The 21,112-nt window shown below is 44.6% G+C and overlaps 2 protein-coding genes and 1 pseudogene across 2 annotated transcripts; 2 read left to right on the forward strand and 1 right to left on the reverse strand.

The window, feature by feature from the left end:
- Positions 1 to 11,524: 11,524 nt before the first annotated feature.
- LOC147965927 (uncharacterized) lies at positions 11,525 to 12,625 on the forward strand. Its single transcript, XM_087527004.1, has 5 exons — positions 11,525 to 11,689; positions 11,768 to 11,965; positions 12,042 to 12,179; positions 12,258 to 12,373; positions 12,439 to 12,625. Exons 1-5 carry the CDS (start codon positions 11,525 to 11,527, stop codon positions 12,623 to 12,625), a joined length of 804 nt encoding a protein of 267 aa, XP_087383130.1.
- Positions 12,626 to 13,755: 1,130 nt separating this feature from the next.
- LOC147965928 (protein FAR1-RELATED SEQUENCE 5-like) lies at positions 13,756 to 16,124 on the reverse strand (annotated as a pseudogene).
- A 1,550-nt stretch (positions 16,125 to 17,674) lies between these two features.
- On the forward strand, positions 17,675 to 20,291 carry LOC147965929 (uncharacterized). Its single transcript, XM_087530661.1, has 3 exons — positions 17,675 to 18,210; positions 18,630 to 18,648; positions 20,268 to 20,291. The coding sequence occupies exons 1-3, from the start codon at positions 17,675 to 17,677 to the stop codon at positions 20,289 to 20,291; spliced, it is 579 nt and encodes a 192-aa protein (XP_087386787.1).
- Positions 20,292 to 21,112: the final 821 nt, after the last annotated feature.

Here is a 21,112-nt window from a genome sequence, read left to right on the forward strand (position 1 = left end):
CTAGTGACCGCACACTCATGTCGAAAAAAGGAGTGATAAATAATAATAATAAAACTTTTCAACGACTAAGAAGAAGAACACTTATTATAAAACGGCTCAAATAAACTTAAGAGCCCCCAAGTGACTTGGGTAGAAGAATGATTGCATGTACCGAAGTACTTATATCATATCTATGTTCAACCGAACTTTAAACGCGTCTTAACCGACCGTCAGCTTCTCCCTCTTCGGTCAAGGACCGAAAAGTGTTATGTACTCCATCGGTCGAGAATATCGACGGTGTTTCCAATAACCAGGCAATCAGGCCATAAGGCTGTAACAGACAAAGCGCGCTCAGGGAACTTATGCTATATTACTGCGAAGAGTAAGAAGCATCTTCGAAGAAAATAGTACCCCCACCAATACCTTTCTTCGGTGCTCATTGTTATTATGAGACTTGTGCAATAGATTTTTTGTACTCATGAGTTCCGTTGTGTGCCGACCATCATTGAATAACTATAAGAGCGCTAGCTTTCGGCTTCACCCAGTCTGAGGTCCGGCTCGGGTGACCCGATCGTGACAATCGCAGAGGTGCTCCCTTTACTCCCTAGCCGAACAATCGGGAACGTAGGGGTAAACACAGGAGCGAGGCAACCCAGCTTGCAAATCGCTTAAGTCAGTGTGGTGCATATTGTGGCGTAATACACGAACAAGGAACGAAGCCGTACAAGTATAATCATATGCAACAGGAAAAGCTTCATAAAGGAAGCCCCCAAGTAAACGGGGTATTTGAATTTATGTGTCACAAACAAAGTTTGGACAAGGAAATTTTTTAGAAGCAACTTTTTTCCAAAAAAGTATAATGCTTGGTCGAACCGAACGCAAGTTAGAAATTAAAGCTTTGAGCATGAAAGCGACTTAGCTGGTTAATGTGTTCGGTATTGATGACGCGGTCCGAGCTTGATGCGGGGCAAGGTTCCATCCCTCAAGCCAGTCCCGAGGTGGCGGAGCGGAGAGCTTGACACGCCGAAGTGGTGACATAGCACGATCAATGCAGACCGGCAGAGTGACGCTGAAGTCCCCGGATCATTTTCCTGTGCACAAAAAATAGTGCAAACCGGACAAAATAGTAATAATGATAATTAAAAAAAATCATTGCATAATAAATAATTTATGCAAAGTGAGTAATAAAAGAAATATGGCCTGGAGCCGAAGTCAAGTCGATGCAGGGCGTCGGCGTGATGCGGTAAAGGCGTGGCAAAGCCTGAATTCGCAGGTCGGTCCGAGCTCCGAGTGCGGCGTTCGCCGGACTATGTATGGAAACTGATCGAACCACCACGCGACCGTCGTTAATGCGGTCACCATTTGATAGACCTGTGTACATATCATGGATAACCAGAGTAATAATTCCTTGGGAAAAATAAACCCACAACAAGCAAAAAATACTGGGATTAATAGCACCTGGTTTATTTGTTGTAGCAATCCGAAGGAAGGTGATTCCTAAAATTAGGACCCGCTCCGCATACCCATTGCCTGATGGGCGATAAAACGACGGCATGGCAATGCTGGTAAAGGTTGACTCGCCGAGGCAAAGCCCTCGGCCCAGCTAACGTGACGGAGCTGGTCGGCTAGTGATGTCGAAGTGTCCGGAGTAGGTTGATGAAGAGATGGCGAAGCCCCCGGTCCAGCCGAGATGTCGAAGCCTCGATGTCAGCCGATGAGTCGAAGTAGGTCGGCATGATGGACACCAGCTTGAAGAAGCAATAGTGCGGCCCTGTCGATGCAGGTCGTGACGTGGTCGATGCCGGCTTGATGAAGCGACCGTGCGGCGATGCCGATATGCCCGCTCCGTGTAATCCGCGGGGCGGCGATGTTGGTGATGATTTATCCTTCGCGATGCCGGACTCTTGTTCGGCTTGCCGAGATGATGATCCGAAGAGGTTGAGCTCGGCTCAACAAAGTGACGCCGTGTCTAGCGCAGGTCGGCAGCCGTGGAGTAATATTGCCGGACTGGTTTGACACCAGCATGATGTTGAAGATCATGTTCAAAAGATCTTACAGTTAGTGGGATGTGTTCGGGAACAAAACACAATACCCCATACAAAACTTCCTTCAAAAGGGATGTCCGAAATGCTGTTCATAAAAAAGATGAACTCGGGTCGGATTCGTTTTCGCGCAGAAAACAGATCCGAAAAGTGATGCACTAATCAGAAGGTTCCCGGAGTTTGGATGGTCGGATCGAGCCGAAATTTTGAGAGGTGGTAGATATAGGAATTCTGCAACCGATCAACGGTTGGATCTTCCAAAGGACGTCCGAGCTAGAAGCTGGACACCACGCCCTAAACTCATCCAAATTCCCGTCCAGATTTGACAGGGCTCCGGTATATCGTGGATTGCCAGAGATTCCTCCATCGGAACTCGACGAAATTCTCCAGGGTTGTTGTAGACTCAATTCCGCACAATTACACCAAAGCGATCGTCAAAGCGATACTCGAGGAGGTGGTGGTGGCAGATACGAGTTCGCTGTCCAGAAAAACAGCACGGTCGCTTGAGGGCAATGTTGACGTTGAGCCCCCGAGCTCTATAGATGATTCCTCCGTGATCTTGATAGAGATCGGAGTTGATGTTTGATGAAGGCCCTCGTCCGGACATGGTGATCCGAACACGGGGCGCAATTCTTGGTCGACCAAGGTGACCAGTCGAGCTGGTGACGAAGATGCCGAAGTCGCAGTTGATCTGCGGGCGAGCCATCGATCCTTTTGTCGATCACACAGCGGAATTCTCAATGAAAGCACCAATGTCGATCTCAAAACCGGCGGATCTCAGGTAAGAGGGCCCGAACCTGGGTAAAACATCGTGTTCCTTGCCTCCTATTACCATCGATTCTAGACACACAGTTCGGGACCCCCTATCCGAGATCCGCCGGTTTTGACACCGACGGTTGTTCTATTTATATGAGTAATATCTTTTATGGTCATGCACCCTTGAAGAGTGGTCTATTTTTGATGAATCTCGATAGTAGTGATACACATATTCATAATGTTGAAGCCAAAAGATGCAGAGTTGATAATGATAGTGCAACTTATTTGTGGCACTGCCGTTTAGGTCATATCGGTGTAAAGCGCATGAAGAAACTCCATACTGATGGACTTTTGGAACCACTTGATTATGAATCACTTGGTACTTGTGAACCGTGCCTCATGGGCAAGATGACTAAAACGCCGTTCTCCGGTACTATGGAGAGAGCAACAAATTTGTTGGAAATCATACATACAGATGCATGTGGTCCGATGAATGTTGAGGCTCGTGGCGGATATCGTTATTTTCTCACCTTCACAGATGATTTAAGCAGATATGCGTATATCTACTTAATGAAGCATAAGTCTGAAACATTTTAAAAGTTCAAAGAATTTTAGAGTGAAGTTGAAAATCATCGTAACAAGAAAATAAAGTTTCCACGATCTGATCGTGGAGGAGAATATTTGAGTTATGAGTTTGGTCTACATTTGAAACAATGCGGAATAGTTTCGCAACTCACGCCACCCGGAACACCACAACGTAACGGTGTGTCCGGACGTCGTAATCGTACTTTACTTGATATGGTGCGATCTATCATGTCTCTTACAGATTTATCGCTATCGTTTTGGGATTATGCTTTAGAGACGGACGCATTCACGTTAAATAGGGCACCATCAAAATCCGTTGAGACGACGCCTTATGAACTATGGTTTGGCAAGAAACCAAAGTTGTCGTTTCTTCAAGTTTGGGGCTGTGATGCTTATGTGAAAAAGTTTCAACCTGATAAGCTCGAACCCAAATCGGAGAAATGTGTCTTCATAGGATAACCAAAGGAGACTGTTGGGTACACCTTCTATCACAGATCCGAAGGCAAGACATTTGTTGCTAAAAATGGATCCTTTCTAGAGAAGGAGTTTCTCTCGAAAGAAGTGAGTGGGAGGAAAGTAGAACTTGATGAGGTAACTATACCTGTTCCCTTATTGGAAAGTAGTACATCATAGAAACCGGTTTCTGTGACACCTAAACCAATTAGTGAGGAAGTTAATGATGATGATCATAGAACTTCAGATCAAGTTGCTACTGAACCTCGTAGATCAAACAGAGTAAGATCCGCACCAGAGTGGTACGGTAATCCTGTTCTGGAAGTCATGCTACTAGATCAAGATGAACCTACAAACTATGAAGAAGCGATGGTGAGCCCAGATTCCGCGAAATGGCTTGAAGCCATGAAATCTGAGATGGGATCCATGTATGAGAACAAAGTGTGGACTTTGGTTGACTTGCACGATGATCGGCAAGCAATTGAGAATAAATGGATTTTCAAGAAGAAGACTGACACTGACGGTAATGTTACTGTCTACAAAGCTCGACTTGTTGCAAAAGGTTTTCGACAAGTTCAAGGGATTGACTACGATGAGACCTTCTCACCCGTAGCGATGCTTAAGTCTGTCCGAATCATGTTAGCAATTGCCGCATTTTATGATTATGAAATTTGGCAAATGGATGTCAAAACTGCATTCCTGAATGGATTTCTGGAAGAAGAGTTGTATATGATGCAACCAGAAGGTTTTGTCGATCCAAAGGGAGCTAACAAAGTGTGCAAGCTCCAGCGATCCATTTATGGACTGGTGCAAGCCTCTCGGAGTTGGAATAAACGCTTTGATAGTGTGATCAAAGCATTTGGTCTTATACAGACTTTTGGAGAAGCCTGTATTTACAAGAAAGTGAGTGGGAGCTCTGTAGCATTTCTGATATTATATGTGGATGACATATTACTAATTGGAAATGATATAGAATTTCTGGATAGCATAAAGGGATACTTGAATAAGAGTTTTTTCAATGAAAGACCTCGGTGAAGCTGCTTACATATTAGGCATTAAGATCTATAGAGATAGATCAAGACGCTTAATTGGACTTTCACAAAGCACATACCTTGACAAAGTTTTGAAGAAGTTCAAAATGGATCAAGCAAAGAAAGGGTTCTTGCCTGTGTTACAAGGTGTGAAGTTGAGTAAGACTCAATGCCCGACCACTGCAGAAGATAGAGAGAAAATGAAAGATGTTCCCTATGTTTCAGCCATAGGCTCTATCATGTATGCAATGCTGTGTACCAGACCTGATGTGTCCCTTGCTATAAGTCTAGCAGGGAGGTATCAAAGTAATCCAGGAGTGGATCACTGGACAACGGTCTAGAACATCCTGAAATACCTGAAAAGGACTAAGGATATGTTTCTCATTTATGGAGGTGACAAAGAGCTCATCGTAAATGGTTACGTTGATGCAAGCTTTGACACTGATCCGGATGATTCTAAATCGCAAACCGGATACATGTTTACATTAAACGATGGAGCTGTCAGTTGGTGCAGTTCTAAACAAAGCGTCGTGGCGGGATCTACGTGTGAAGCGGAATACATAGCTGCTTCGGAAGCAGCAAATGAAGGAGTCTGGATGAAGGAGTTCATATCCGATCTAGGTGTCATACCTAGTGCATCGGGTCCAATGAAAATCTTTTATGACAATACTGATGCAATTGCCTTGGCAAAGGAATCCAGATTTCACAAGAGAACCAAGCACATCAAGAGACGCTTCAATTCCATCTGGGATCTAGTCTAGGTGGGAGACATAGAGATTTGCAAGATACATACGGATCTGAATGTAGCAGACCCGTTGACTAAGCCTCTTCCACAAGCAAAACATGATCAGCACCAAGGCTCCATGGGTGTTAGAATCATTACTGTGTAATTTAGATTATTGACTCTAGTGCAAGTGGGAGACTGAAGGAAATATGCCCTAGAGGCAATAATAAAGTTATTATTTATTTCCTTATATCATGATAAATGTTTATTATTCATGCTAGAATTGTATTAACCGGAAACATAATACATGTGTGAATACATAGACAAACAGAGTGTCACTAGTATGCCTCTACTTGACTAGCTCGTTAATCAAAGATGGTTATGTTTCCTAACCATGGACAATGAGTTGTTATTTGATTAATGAGATCACATCATTAGGTGAATGATCTGATTGACATGACCCATTCCATTAGCTTAGCACCTGATCTATTAGTATGTTGCTATTGCTTTCTTCATGACTTATACATGTTCCTATGACTATGAGATTATGCAACTCCCGTTTGCCGGAGGAACACTTTGTGTGCTACCAAACGTCAAAACATAACTGGGTGATTATAAAGGTGCTCTACAGGTGTCTCCAAAGGTACATGTTGGGTTGGCGTATTTCGAGATTAGGATTTGTCACTCCGATTGTCGGAGAGGTATCTCTGGGCCCTCTCGGTAATGCACATCACATAAGCCTTGCAAGCATTGCAACTAATGAGTTAGTTGTGAGATGATGTATTACGGAACGAGTAAAGAGACTTACCGGTAACGAGATTGAACTAGGTATTGAGATACCGACGATCGAATCTCGGGCAAGTAACATACCGATGACAAAGGGAACAACGTATGTTGTTATGCGGTCTGACCGATAAAGATCTTCGTAGAATATGTAGCAACCAATATGAGCATCCAAGTTCCGCTATTGGTTATTGACCGGAGACGTGTTTCGGTCATGTCTACATTGTTCTCGAACCGTAGGGTCCGCACGCTTAATGTTATGATGATAATTTCATTATGAGTTTATGTATTTTGATGTACCGAAGGTTGTTCGGAGTCCCGGATGTGATCATGGACATGAAGAGGAGTCTCGAAATGGTCGAGACAAAAAGATCGATATATTGGAAGCCTATATTTGGATATCGGAATCGTTTCGGGTGAAATCGGGATTTTACCGGAGTACCGGGGGGTTACCGGAACCCCCCCGGGGTTATTGGGCCTACATGGGCCCTAAGGGAGAAGAGGAAAGGAGGCAAGAGGTGGCCGCGCGCCCCTCCCCTCCCTAGTCCGAATAGGACAAGGAGAGGGGGCGGCGCTGAAGGAAATATGCCCTAGAGGCAATAATAAAGTTATTATTTATTTCCTTATAATCATGATGAATGTTTATTATTCATGCTAGAATTGTATTAACCGGAAACATAATACATGTGTGAATACATAGACAAACAAAGTGTCACTAGTATGCCTCTACTTGACTAGCTCGTTAATCAAAGATGGTTATGTTTCCTAACCATGAACAAAGTGTTGTTATTTGATTAACGAGGTCACATCATTAGTTGAATGATCTGATTGACATGACCCATTCCATTAGCTTAGCACCCGATCGTTTAGTATGTTGCTATTGCTTTCTTCATGACTTATACATGTTCCTATAACTATGAGATTATGCAACTCCCGTTTACCGGAGGAACACTTTGGGTACTACCAAACGTCACAACGTAACTGGGTGATTATAAAGGAGCATTACAGGTGTCTCCAAAGGTAGATGTTGGGTTGGCGTATTTCGAGATTAGGATTTGTCACTCCGATTGTCGGAGAGGTATCTCTGGGCCCTCTCGGTAATGCACATCACTTAAGCCTTGCAAGCATTGCAACTAAATGAGTTAGTTGCGGGATGATGTATTACAGAACGAGTAAAGAGACTTGCCGGTAACGAGATTGGACTAGGTATAGGAATACCGACGATCGAATCTTGGGCAAGTAACATACCGATGACAAAGGGAACAACGTATGATGTTATGCGATCTGACCGATAAAGATCTTCGTAGAATATGTAGGAGCCAATATGGGCATCCAAGTCCCGCTATTGGTTATTGACCGGAGACGTGTCTCAGTCATGTCTACATTGTTCTCGAACCCGTAGGGTCCGCATGCTTAAGGTTACGATGACAGTTATATTATGAGTTTATGCATTTTGATGTACCGAAGGTTGTTCGGAGTCCCGGATGTGATCACGGACATGACGAGGAGTCTCGAAATGGTCGAGACATAAAGATTGATATATTGGAAGCCTATATTTGGATATCGGAAGTGTTCCGGGTGAAATCGGGATTTTACCGGAGTACCGGGAAGGTTACCGGAACCCCTCGGGAGCTAAATGGGCCATGATGGGCCTTAGTGGAAAAGAGAAGAGGCAGCCCTACATGGGCTGCGCGCCTCCCCCTTCCCCTAGTCCTATTAGGACTAGGAGAGGTGGCCGGCCCCCTCCTCTTTTCCCCCTCCGCGAATCCTATTCCAACTAGGATTGGGGGGGGGGGGGGGAATCCTACTCCCAGAGGGAGTAGAACTCTCCTGGCGCACCCCTTGTGGCTGGCCAGCCTCCCCTCTTTGGTCCTTTATATACTGAGGTAGAGGCACCCTAGAACACACAAGTTGATCCACGTGATCCATTCCTTAGCCGTGTGCGGTGCCCCCAGCCACCATATTCCTCGATAATACTATAGCGGAGTTTAGGCGAAGCCCTGCTGCTGTAGTGCATCAAGATCGTCACCACGCCGTCGTGCTGACGGTACTCTTCCCCGACACTTTGCTGGATCGGAGTCCGGGGATCGTCATCGAGCTGAACGTGTGCTCGAACTCGGAGGTGTCGTAGTTTCGGTACTTGATCGGTTGGATCGTGAAGACGTACGACTACTTTCTCTACATTGCGTCAACGCTTCCGCAGTCGGTCTGCGTGGGTATGTAGACAACACTCTCCCCTCTCGTTGCTATGCATCACATGATCTTGCGTGAGCGTAGGAAATTTTTTGAAATTACTACGAAACCCAACAGGCCCCCCCCCTTTCCTTTCCCTCTTCCTCCTCTTTCCCACTTCTCCTTCTCCAACTAGGAAAGAAGGGAGTCCTACTCCCGGTGGGAGTAGGACTCCCCCTTGGCGCGCCCTCCTTGGCCGGCCGCCCCCTCCCCTTGGCTCCTTTATATACGGGGGCAAGGGGCACCCTAGAACACAGAAGTTGATCTTCGTGATCGTTCCTTAGCCATGTGCGGTGCCCCCTCCACCATATTCCACCTCGGTCATATTGTTGTGGTGCTTAGGCGAAGCCCTGCGACGGTTGAACATCAAGATCGTCACCACGCCGTCGTGCTGACGGAACTCCTCCCCGAAGCTTTGCTGGATCGGAGCCCGGGGAGCGTCATCGAGCTGAATGTGTGCCAAGAACTCAGAGGTGCCGGAGTAACGGTGCTTAGATCGGTTGGACCGGGAAGACGTACGACTACTTCCTCTACGTTGCGTCAACGCTTCCACTTCGGTCTATGAGGGTACGTAGACAACACTCTCCCCTCTCGTTGCTATGCATCACCATGATCTTGCGTGTGCGTACGATTTTTTTTAAATTACTACGTTCCCCAACAAAAAAAACATCGGAGATAATGACTCTCTTTTTGAAGAATATGCATGATCCATGTGAACCTTCACAAGCTCAGAGCAGGTGAAGACTCACATCGATCATGCGCGTGACTTGGATCTCAGGCCCGGCCGTGCCGTCTCGGCAAAGTCGCCGGCACCCTAAACCCTAGGACGAGCCGTCGGCCAGCGCGCTGGTGTGGGCGAAGGGCGCGCGGCTGCCACGACTAACCCACACCGGGTGGGGTTAGGCAATGGGGGCTGCCGGTGCACGTCGAGACGCTGGAAAGTATGGTATTAAACCATATGTAATGTTTTTTGAATCTCGTAACTAGTTAGATAACTGTCATCTTATTTAGAATGCAAGAATTGGGAGATGTGTATTGCTCGGTTGAGAACTAGTGCGAATTGGTGGGAAAATTCACACCCAGACAACGCATGATGCTACGTGGCAAAAATTTGGACAGTATGTTGAGAATTCCTTCAGTCAAAATGAGAAAAAATTTATTGGAATTTATGATTACAATGTATGATAGTTGTAGAAAGCGATTTATTATTCGGCCAAATACTGAAGGCATCAGTGTGCTTAATGAAGATGTTTATGACATATTCGGGCTACGTAATGAGGGTCATGATGTCAGTAGCATGATAACAACGGTACAACTAGATGCCAATTTTTTTTCCGAATAGGTTTCTAGACAAAAGAACAGGCCTAATCCTCATCGATGAGTTGATAAAAAATATTGTTGATACTCAGTCATATGATGATGATTTTGTGAGAAGGGCCGTACTGGTTCTTATGGGTACAGTCTTAGCACCACAATCCACCAAGTTTGTTCCTTATCGTTATTACAAAATGGTGGAGGACGTGAACGCTATCAAGTCATATAATTGGAACGATTTCACGTTGGGGGTGTGCATGGATGCTATTAAAAAATCGGTCGAAGATCTTGAAAAATTCAAGTGGCCTATCGGGAACTTGGCTCTTCTTCAGGTACAAGTCATTTCGTAATAGTTGTATGTACATATGATTTTTATGTGATCTATGTGTCTGACTAGTTGTGTTTACTATCATGCAGTATATGTATTGGGAAAAAGTTGAGCCAATTGGTGTGGATACATTGATCCTTTGTCTCGTGAATACCCACTAATGCTTAACTGGCCAGAAACAGAAGGGAAAAAGCGAGACGACTATGACAACATGCACGGGCGTGGCACCAGCAATGTAAGTCAATAAGTATAGTCCTTATTGGTTGCACATAGTAATTAATTATATTTGTTATTTAATTTATTTTTTTGTTTGTTGTACAGATTGAAAACTGCGTTAGCGAAGAGTACAGACGTGCTAAGGTAGCACGTGAAGGGACTATCCCAGAGGAAGAAACGAAAAAACCTAAACAGAAAGATGGTGGCAGGAGTAGAAAGCCAAGCACGTCCGCGGTTTCATCAAACACGACTTGTAGTATGGACCGTGTGATGACATACATAAAGCTGCTTCACAAGGAAGTTCTCAATATACCCGAAAGATGTTCACAGGTAATTTAGAAGTTGTATTGAATATGGTTTAATTATTCAACTACTTATCGTGTTTCATTTGTGTTTGTAGATGGTAATGGAAAGGTTGAACACGGAAGGTGTGCTGTACAAACCTAACAAGATGGACAACAATGACGAATTTGATAATGTAGATGAAGGAGTTGGGATGGAGAATGGCCAGTACAAGTCATCAAAATATCAGCCAGATATTGATTCACCTACCGACGTAAAGGTAGGAACATCTTTCACGAGTATCAATGATACCTCCATGCCCGTTGATGACACGGGTGCTCCGGCGACGACACCGGGTAAAGGTGAAGCTACTGATCCTTTCATTATAGACGATAATGGAAACTCTCCATCTTCGGCATCAACTGTACGTACAAAAGACTTTCCGTCTATGTCCCGAATCCTGCAGAATGATGATATTTCTGGTGAGTCTATGGATGCTTTGTCACCAACAAAGTCCGAAGACACGTTTGAGAGTTTCCCGGCAGAGAGCAACATAGGTAATGGTGAAGGCAGTCAGGAAAATGATGGTAAGCGCCAAAGAAAAAAGTCGAAATATTGCCAATCCCCCTACGACATTATCATTACCCGCAAGAAACGTGTTAAAAAAAGTAAGTCAAGTACTACTTTATAATTCATTCACGCGTTATGTAAATTTTTTATTATTTTTAATGACTGTAGCTGCATTGTTTTAGATCTGTTTGCATCGTCACCACATTCAATTCTACCAAGTTCTCTTAATATGACTCCGGATCACATAGAGGCAGCCAGAGTTTTTGTTGAGACTCTAGCATCGACAAAGAAGCATGCACACCGAACTGTGGTCGATATGCCGCCACCAGATGGGGACATATACACGCCAGCTATGCTTCACGGTGTCCTGACGTTTAAATGGTTGCATGGCGCTGTAAGTATGAGTTTGGTTTTAACAAATCTCTCATTTTTACTTCACAAGTTGATAGAATTTTTTTGTTTATGTATGCAGATCATCAATGCATATTGTAAACACCTACAACACCGTGATTTTTCTGATCGTTACATATCAACAACGTGGTTCCCCAAATTTATGTTGAGTAGGGCAAGGGGAAAAACCAAGTCAGTAAATGATTTAGACTCAGAACATGTTACAAAGAAAACAAAAGTCATCGCAAGAGTAATGGATGAGTATTTCAGACGGGACAAGGTATTGCTTTCATATTTATTTGTTTTTATTAGACATTACTATTTAATTACATTAACATCATTTGGTTACTATGTAGGCGTATTTTCCTATGCACGTTAATGATAATCATTGGATAACCATAGTGATGCACACCGTCAAGGAGGAGTTTCAAGTTTTTGAGTCAAATTCTAAAGATGCAGTTAGCCAAAGAATTCGCAATATAATTGCCACTCTGGTACGCTATAATTTTCACACTCGCATTCAGAAAAATATTGAGTCATACATTAAATTCTGATCTGTTAATTTGTTTCAGAGAGCTGAAATTTCTAAGGATATTATGGAGGCCAACTCAACTCTTGAATCAAAAAAAATTCCAGATGTCTCATCGTGGCCAATTAAGGAGTATAAAATGCCAAGACAAAAAGATGGGTAAGTTAAATGAGTACAAGGAAGTGCATGCTATATCCTAAGCTGATCACACATGTTTATTGCAGAGTGTTTTGTGGACTTTTTGTGATGTGGTGCATAAAATACTGGGACGGAGATCGCTGGACACGTGAATTTGACCAGGAAGAGATTAATGAGTCAAGGCCACGTATTGTCGCGGAAATTATTTTTTTAGAGGTGAACAAATTAGAGAAGGTCAAGATGAAAATTGTTAAAATCATGGACAAGGAATAGGTATTAGCATCGGTAGGGTTTTAGTCCCGTAGAAGGTTTCCCTACCGTTCTTGGATACTTTGATCGATTGTAATGCAACATGGCACTGGGATAGATTTCGACAATTTTTCACGTTTTATTTATCACTTTCGTGTGAGACTAAACATTTAAATGTGTGTGGGCAAGTAATATTTTTGCTGTCCTAAAATGTATCAGTTTGCGGCTGCGATGTTATATATACTGTTGTTGTTTCTACTCGCGGCGGTCATTTATTTATTAAAAAATATCCCCGCCGTCCTGAGTTGGCGCGATGTGGACAAAACTTGCACAATTTCCCATGTCGATTCTGCTGGCAGCAGCGGCGCTGGATCCGACGAATATTCCAACCCAGCCCGTGCGGTGGCCGACAGCCGAGGCAGTGGCGGGCCCGCGCAGTCCAGCTAGTGCGGGCTGGAGCGATTCGCCGTGCGCCACGCGCGGGTCTGCTGGCCCAGCAGCCGACCGACCGACAGCCGCGCGCCCAGTGGCAGAGGTCTCGTCCCGGCCCACCCAGCGGGCACATGCAACGATCCTGAGGGGGAATATGGCGATCTGTCGGCCCATAAACGACGCGCGTCGGGCGCGTGGGCCGATCCTCTTCTTGTGCGGATGGGGACGCTGGCGCGTTGTGCCGACTAAGTTTAGTCCCACCTCGCCCGCGGAGAGACGCGCCGACCGGTTTATATACCCGCGTCTTCGCCTTCTCACAAGCTCGCTACAGAACACTAATGAATGCCCTGTTGTACGCCGTGGCCTCCCCGCTCGCCGGCCGAAAGGCCTCCCAGAAGGTGTTGTAGTATACTGTCCGTGCGCGCGTCCGGCCACGGCTGGGCTTTTTTTCAAATATTTTTTTCACATATATTAAATTTAAAAAATGTTAATCAGTTGACAAAGTCATGACAACAGTAACACACTCATACAAATATATCATGTTTCACACATAATAATGGAAATCACGTGTCTCATAACATCGAACAAGGTGGCATAAAGATTAATTCAAAGTGCCATGTCACTAATCTTTAAACAAATAAACTGAAAGTGCCAGTGCCTTCCATCGAACAAGGTGGCTTAAAGAATAAACTCAAAGTGCCATGTCTCTTATCCTTAACTGAAATTGCGTGTGCCTTCAATTGATTATGAATACTTCATCTTTATGCCCGGTTCCTACATAATAAATTGTAAACAACTCATCAGACAATTGTAAAAAGAGAACCAAAAAATAATTAAAATAATGTAAAACTTACTTTTCATTCTCAGCGCATGTTTGCCGTCTATGTCCCTCTTTCTTACAAATGCCACAAAGAGGACCGTTTTTTTTCTCAGAAAATGATTTTGGTCTTCCATTTTTTGTAACATTTGGATCTTTCTTTGCCCGCCCTGTCGTGCTCTGTTTAGGGGCGCCCTTCGTGGAAACTTTCACGGGATCACCTATGACATCAACATGTTGTTCCGTCTGACGTGGCTCCTCATGCACATTTCTTCTACTACCAACAGCATCATTATCAGGGACCTTTTTCTTCGCTATTATATTCTGCAGACACTGAATCAACTCATCAAAGACGAATGGATCATTTGAAGCAACATGAAAAGCTTCAACTCCTGTTATACTGAGTTGACTATAGCGAGCACGCTGCTCTGCCCCTGTCCAACCCCAGCCAAACATGTCACTCTTTCGCTGTGCAGGGAGCCCACCTCTCGCAACTTTCGACATCTTCTTAAGGATGCAACACTTAGGTATTTTAGATATTTTCAGATGAACCAATACATACAGAACGTGTTTGCAAGGCAATCCTTTCCGAACCATTCATCCACAACTGCAGTCTATCGTATTCTCAGAGTTTTCAGCTCGATAATTCACGCCGAACTGAAATTTGCGGCTATTTCTCCATGTCATGATGAAGGTGTGGCAGTCAACTCCCACTAGCATCTCAAAAATCTCAAGCTCTCCCATCTTCTTCAGATCTTGTTGAAGAATATAAAAATTGGAATGAGTGAATACTTCGGCATCATGCTTCTCAATATCCTTATATTTTGTGACTCATGGTGGAAATGACTGATTTGAAACACAGTCATCATGCACCTCGTTCTCACGTAGTCGAACTATGCAATTCTCATAATGCACAACTAGGTCAACAATAGTCATACTGCTGTCCAGGTGAAGGTGAAGACAAGAGTTAACGCTTTCACTCCTCTGATTACTGCGCATACCCAGAAAAAAACCATCTGACAGATATGATGCTGCCCACAGACTCCTCTTCATGTACATCCTACTCAGCCACTCTTCTGTTTTATCAGTCTTCCATTTACGGACGAAAGCGTGCCATCTCGCCTCAAAGTTGGCTGGAGAGGTGGAGTAGTACAAGAGTGCCCTGAACTCATTTAGCGATTTGTAATTCAGGTGTTTCTGCATGTTTTTTTCCACGTGCCATGAGCAGAGACGGTGCAACACATCAACCAAAACCAACCGAATAGCTTGTATCATTGCAGCGTCTCCATCTGTGATGATTGACCTTGGCTTTTTCTGACAATTGGCCTTCAGGAATGTCTGGAGCAGCCATATGTACGTCGCTTCGGTCTCGTCGGACACAATGGCACAACCAAAAACTGTGGTGCAACGGTGATTATTTACACCAACAAAGGGGATGAACGGCATACCATATCTGTTCATCTTATATGCGATGTCGAACACAGTCACATCTCCATACAACTGATAGTCCTGCCGCGACTGTGCATCGCACCAGAACATGCTCTTCAAACGGCCCTCCTTATCGAGCACGTACTCAAAGAAAAAGTCTGGATCCTTCTCCTTTCCGCTCCTCATAATCCCGATTGCCGTGTTAGCATCACCCTTCGCAATCAACTTCATTTTTTTCTCGGCAACATAGGTTGTACACGTCTCGTCTCAGAAACCCACACTTATCATACGAGCCATACCTGCTAATGAAGTTGTCGACGATGATATGCTTTCTGATCCCAGCTCCTTCCATCGCCAAGATCTCAGCTATCTGGTGATCTTCCATCACTCGATGTGACCGCAGAAATACCACCTCATCTGGTCTAGCTAACAAATGGTTGTGATCATCCATAAAAGCCGCCACGAACCAAACTCCACGTCCTTTGTCCAACTTCACGACTAAATGTGCGCCACACTCGCAACGAGTCTCAGGTCTTAGCCTGCGGGTACGGCCCTCCGGGTTTAAAAATTTACTGAGACGTTTTCCTGCCCTCGAGCAAACGTATCGCTTATACCAAACAGTGGTTGAAAGTCCTTTTCCTCGTTTCACCTTATCTTTTCTGATACTGAATCCACGGTCTTTGGCGTAGTTATTATAGAACATGTAGGCCTCCCATTGTGATGCAAATGTCATACCCATAACCTTTAACTGTGTCTCCAGCGCACGTTGCTGGATTTCAGCTTCCTCAATGTCCATATTAGCTCCATCCTCATGCTCATATTCATCATCACCACTCCAACCATCAAAGTTAGCCTACAATATTCCACATAAGCAAGTGTAAGTTGTCATTAACAAGTTTATATTATTCAATGACATCTTAAATTTTGGACCGAACCTGGCTTATGTTATCCACGAAAGATTCAACACCATGATTTTCCTCGTTCTGGACGTCAATATCCTCCTGCACATAAAAAAATCATATGCACATGTAAGTACCATATGGTTCTTCATCTGACGAAAAGATTGTACACGACACTTACGTTTTCACTACAAGCACCCTCCTCCTTTTGAAAATCCTCCTCAGGTAAATTATCGTACGACGACCAGGATTCATTGTCGCTGCCATCATCATCATCTTTACTATCATTACCATTCGTACGATCAACACTATCGCTACCATCCCACTCACTCGTGTCCAAAAACAGATCCGTAAATGCAGTTTCTTTATCCATTGAATGATCTCACAACCAACACTACAATATTATAATAAAAATTGATCTATCAATTTTAAATCAAATTAAATGTACTACGATCATACAGATGACAACTTCTTATCTAACAAGTGATTGCACATAATTATTTACAGATACAATTTTTTTGACAAACTAGACGGCTTACATGGCGTACACGTGCACTTCGGCCGGCCTGGCGTGGCTGCGGACGGCGAGGACGTTTCCGGAGAGGTTGATCACGGAGTTGCGGGCGGCGACGGCGTCCACGTAGGCCACATCACCGCGACGACCTGCACGGAGGCGACATCACGTACGGCGGGCGACTCCAATAACGTCCGCGCCGGCTAGATCGCGGGTGAAGACGAGGAAAATGGTTGGCGATCGGCGGGGAAAGGCGGCGATCGGCCGGACGGGAAGACGTTGGAATTGGCAGTGTGATCACGGCTAGATCGGCGGGGAAAGGCAGCGATCGGCGGGGCAGGGCGACGTTGGAATGGGCCGCGTGATCAGCGCAAGTCGTGGGTTTTTTTTCGCACGACGGGGAGAGGGTAGATGTGAGCCGGCCGTATCGGCTCGAGCCGTGCGCTCAGATATACCTGTATGGGCACGCCGCACACGCGCGGGATACGTTAAGCACCGTATGCCCAAAATGCTCTTATGCGTTTAGCGGGGGGGGGGGGGGGGGGGGGGGTGGTATACGGAAGCAGACCTCTTTTATAGCTTGGCATTTTGACAGCAAAGGAAATCACTCCGTTAAAAGTGCGTACAAACTCCATGTTGAGCTTCGGCAGCAGGAACGTAACGGGGCCCCAGGATCGAGTGCTTCTGGCGCTGCCCAGCTAGATGGAGTTGTAGATAAATCTTGGAAAAGAATCTGGCAAATACCATGTCCATGGAAGCTGCAGATGTTCGTTTGGAGGATGCGCCATGAATCACTTGCCATTTGTAATAACCTGACAAGAAGAGGCCTGAAGCTGGAACAATCCAAGTGTTATTTTTGTGGGCGAGCTGAAGAGGATGGGGGGCACCTATTTATAAAATGCAAGCTGATTAAACAAGCCTGGAGAGAGCTTGGGTTAGAATCAGAGAGAAACGAGCTTGAGGAATTCAGAGATGTCCATGCAATGTTGGATTCCTTATGGAGATTCTCTGAGAAGAAGCGGGTGATGATTATCACTCTGTGGTGGCAATGGTGGAACAATAGAAATCAAATACAAGAAGGAAAGCAGGCACTGGATATCTCTGAAACTATACGAAGAGTAAGGTGCAATGCTTTAGAATATGAGGAGATCTTTAAGCCCAAGGAGGACAAGATGAAGGATGTGAAGTGGCATCCGCCCAGCGGGGACGATCTAAAAATAAACCTGGATGGGGCGTTTACACCAGACAACAACTTCTGTGGCTGGGGAGCTGTGGTACGAGACTCAACGGGACAGATTATCGCCGCCCGAGCAGGTCGTCAGGAGCAAGCCCAGGATGCCTTTGGAGCAGAGGTTCAGGCGATGGCGGGGGCTGTAGCTCTTGCAGCTGACCTTGGAGCCGTCAGGGTAGTCTTCGAGACCGATTCTCAACTGCTTGCGGCCGCCATGGATATACGGAAGGTCGATTCATCGCCGTATGCGGCCATCATTGAAGATATCAAGCTCCAGTTGAAGCTATGGTTTGTAAGGCATGAAGTGCGTGCTTGTAGACGTAATACGAACTCCGTAGCACATGAACTATGTTTTTGCCAGGTACTTGTATGGACTGGGATTCCGATGTACCGCCCACAGTGGCTGGTCGTGCTCTGGGTGATATGCCCAGGCACCGTTAATAGATAAAGCTTTGCTTTGCCTTAAAAAAAATACTAGCACATTGCCTATGCGTTGCTATGGAGCCAAAAAAAAAGAAGTTACATTGAGATTGTCGCCAAATAATTTGATTTTTTGTGTATAGAATTAGGAAAATTCGTTGGGAAGAGAAACTAAAACCACGAGCATGATTTTGAATGAAGTCCCACTTTTACAATTTGTGAATTTAGTTTTTTTACAAGTGTTGTTATCACATTAAAGTAGTACTGCATTTGTTTATTTGTGTTAGGCCTGACAATGGACTAAAGGTACATTTGTTTACTTAAGTCGCTCGAAGGTTTCTAGTCTACATGTGGGTAAAAGTGCATTTGTTTATTCTGTTGTTGGTTTCATATGTGAACTTGCAAGTTTAGTGCCCCCTGCGGCTTTGGATGATTAATGACAATGCAATTATGGGATTGATGTGTTTCCGAGTATACAAAGTTGAATGTTCCTAAGGATTTTGTTTAAATTGAGAGTTATGACCCCCCAAAAAATTGTGATGACAATGAATACTTTCGGATTGCATGCTCGAGGAACATTCAGCTCGCAAATAGGAATATGAAGTGTAGTGAAGACTTTTATTTTCTAGTTTTAGTTTTTCTCTATTTGAGCCATAATGCACATCGTACTATTAAGGAGGATCTAACTGAAAGTTGAGATTTAGGTCTTTGATGTATGCTCAATCCAAAACCTATATATTAGAGCAAAGACTTGGAAATCTCTTCATGCGTTGTGATTTTTTCTCCGAGTCCGAGACGATGTTCTTCGGGACTCAGAAGAAGAATCAGGCGCAGTTAAGTCAACTTAACTTGTTCCGCAAGTAAGTCATAGGCCGCGTCTGAAATTCGACCATTGTGCCACATGTCGGTTGTTCGCTAGGTGGTCAGTGCCCCTATTGGTCATTTCGCACCTCGAGATTGTTTCAGCTATAAATAGCCAGCCACTTCAACCTTAGATGTTGGCTACTCCATGAGAGAACTGATAAGAGCTTGTCAGAGCAACCCCTCCTACCGAAAGAGACTGAGAGGATCCTAAGAGAAGAAATCCCAGAGCCTAAAACCAGCTAAGTGATTGAGCATCACTGAAGAACTAGTCGAAACTTAACTAAACCTGTTACTCTTTTGGACTGTGCATCCACTAGACGGTTAGGTGTCTGTTGGGAGCCTCCGAGAGTAATTGTGCGCGGTCGAAGAACAAGTTTGTGAAGGTCCCAAAGATTTACCTCAAAATCTACCACGAGTGATTTGGGCGAAGTATAAGTGACTTTAGCTCAGGGAGAATAGGGTGAAGGCCTTGCCTTCTGAGTTAAATCTCGGCTCCTCCAACCAGACAGAGTTGTGCCAGCAACTTGAACCGATTGAACGAATCTTTGTCTTCGTCAAGATGTGGGTTTTTACTTTCTTGAAATCATTAATTTTGTAGTTCACATCAGCTCGATGATCATCTCCCCGTCTTCTTTCTATGTGAATGTTGCAAAGATGTTTTCGAGTACTTAGTTATTCCGCTGCCTATGCTATGTTTACTTTCATCTGCACCGCTACTTAGATTTACTTTTGTTTATCTAGTTGTTTCTCTAGGTTGTCTCTCCGTTCAATTTAGTTTACTCTTTATTATGTTGAGTGATTGTTCTTCATACATTCTCTTACTTCAAAAACTTGCTTTGTCGAAGTATTTGTCAATTCTCCCATTCAACCCCCTCTTCTGGTTGACATCTGATCCTACACAACTCACCATTAACTCTGCCCTTCATAAGTAGGAAAGATTGTTGTCCATTAACTGTGATTGTTGTTGTGTTCTTTCGCTAGGTTCTGTTATCTCCGTCATCATTCTGTGACATAAAGATGGTGTTTTAGGCTGCTAGTCTGAGCTTTTTGCTTTTCTTCAGGTGTACGCTATATCGAAGACCTAAGGGTTTCATTAATAAAACCAGGGAGTAATCCCTTCATTCAAAAATGAAAATCAGTAGCATGAACAAACTACTGGTTGAATGGTTAGAGTGATAATCGTTCTAGCCCAATTTTAATAAATATCAGGTTAATATATTGTGTGTCTTAGCCATGCAGAATTTGTTTTAGTGCGCATAAAAGGAGTGGAAACTATTTTTCCTCTCTCACCTCCCGCATTCTTCAAAGAAAGGTGTTAGGTCCAACTAAAAAAAGTTGTGAGGGTTTCCACGTATGTGTTGCCGCCGCCACCACCGCCGCTGGTTTCCCTTCCTTCCAAGGGCCTTCTGGCGCCAACGAAGGGGGGGGGGGAGGGTCCAAATTTGTGGTTGGTCGTGTTTGGGTCACCCTAACTCTAGATAGGACTCATTCTAGGAGGTGTTTGGACGACCATGGCGAGGCGATGGCGTTATCACCCACGTGGACTATGTTATCCTCATCCCGTTCTCATTCCGAGGATATTGGTTGGTGTCAGTGGAGGGTGTGGGGCTTCGGCCAAGGCCAGATCTTTGGCTCGTTTACTCTAACATTTCGTTTAGGTGGTCTTAGACGGTGTCATTTGGAGGAGCGGATGTTGCTGACTCGTGTTTTGGTCTTCTAGCTTCTTCTCTTTTCGGCGATGTATGGCTAAGGATGGTTGTCGAGTCCCCTCGTCTTCTTATTCTTGCTATCTGATCCCCGGTTCATTTTCACCGGCTTCTTCTGGCTCCGGCGGGCAACTTCCATGCATTAATTCCAAGGGTGTTTTGAAGATCTAGAGGCAGCAACAAGCTTTGCTCATGACGCC

Source organism: Triticum urartu, chromosome 6A (genome assembly GCF_056163025.1).
Source record: "Triticum urartu cultivar PI428250 chromosome 6A, HENAU_Tu73, whole genome shotgun sequence".
In the NCBI taxonomy this organism is placed as follows: domain Eukaryota; kingdom Viridiplantae; phylum Streptophyta; class Magnoliopsida; order Poales; family Poaceae; genus Triticum; species Triticum urartu.

What these genes read in the sequence shown, in the direction of transcription:
- LOC147965929 (XM_087530661.1), top strand. Translation starts at nt 17,675, where the DNA reads ATGTTGGATTCCTTATGGAGATTCTCTGAGAAGAAGCGGGTGATGATT.
- LOC147965927 (XM_087527004.1), top strand. Translation starts at nt 11,525, where the DNA reads ATGACTCCGGATCACATAGAGGCAGCCAGAGTTTTTGTTGAGACTCTA. An exon ending in AGTATTTCAGACGGGACAAG is followed by an intron (nt 11,966 to 12,041) that starts GTATTGCTTTCA and finishes GTTACTATGTAG; the next exon opens with GCGTATTTTCCTATGCACGT. An exon ending in GCAATATAATTGCCACTCTG is followed by an intron (nt 12,180 to 12,257) that starts GTACGCTATAAT and finishes AATTTGTTTCAG; the next exon opens with AGAGCTGAAATTTCTAAGGA.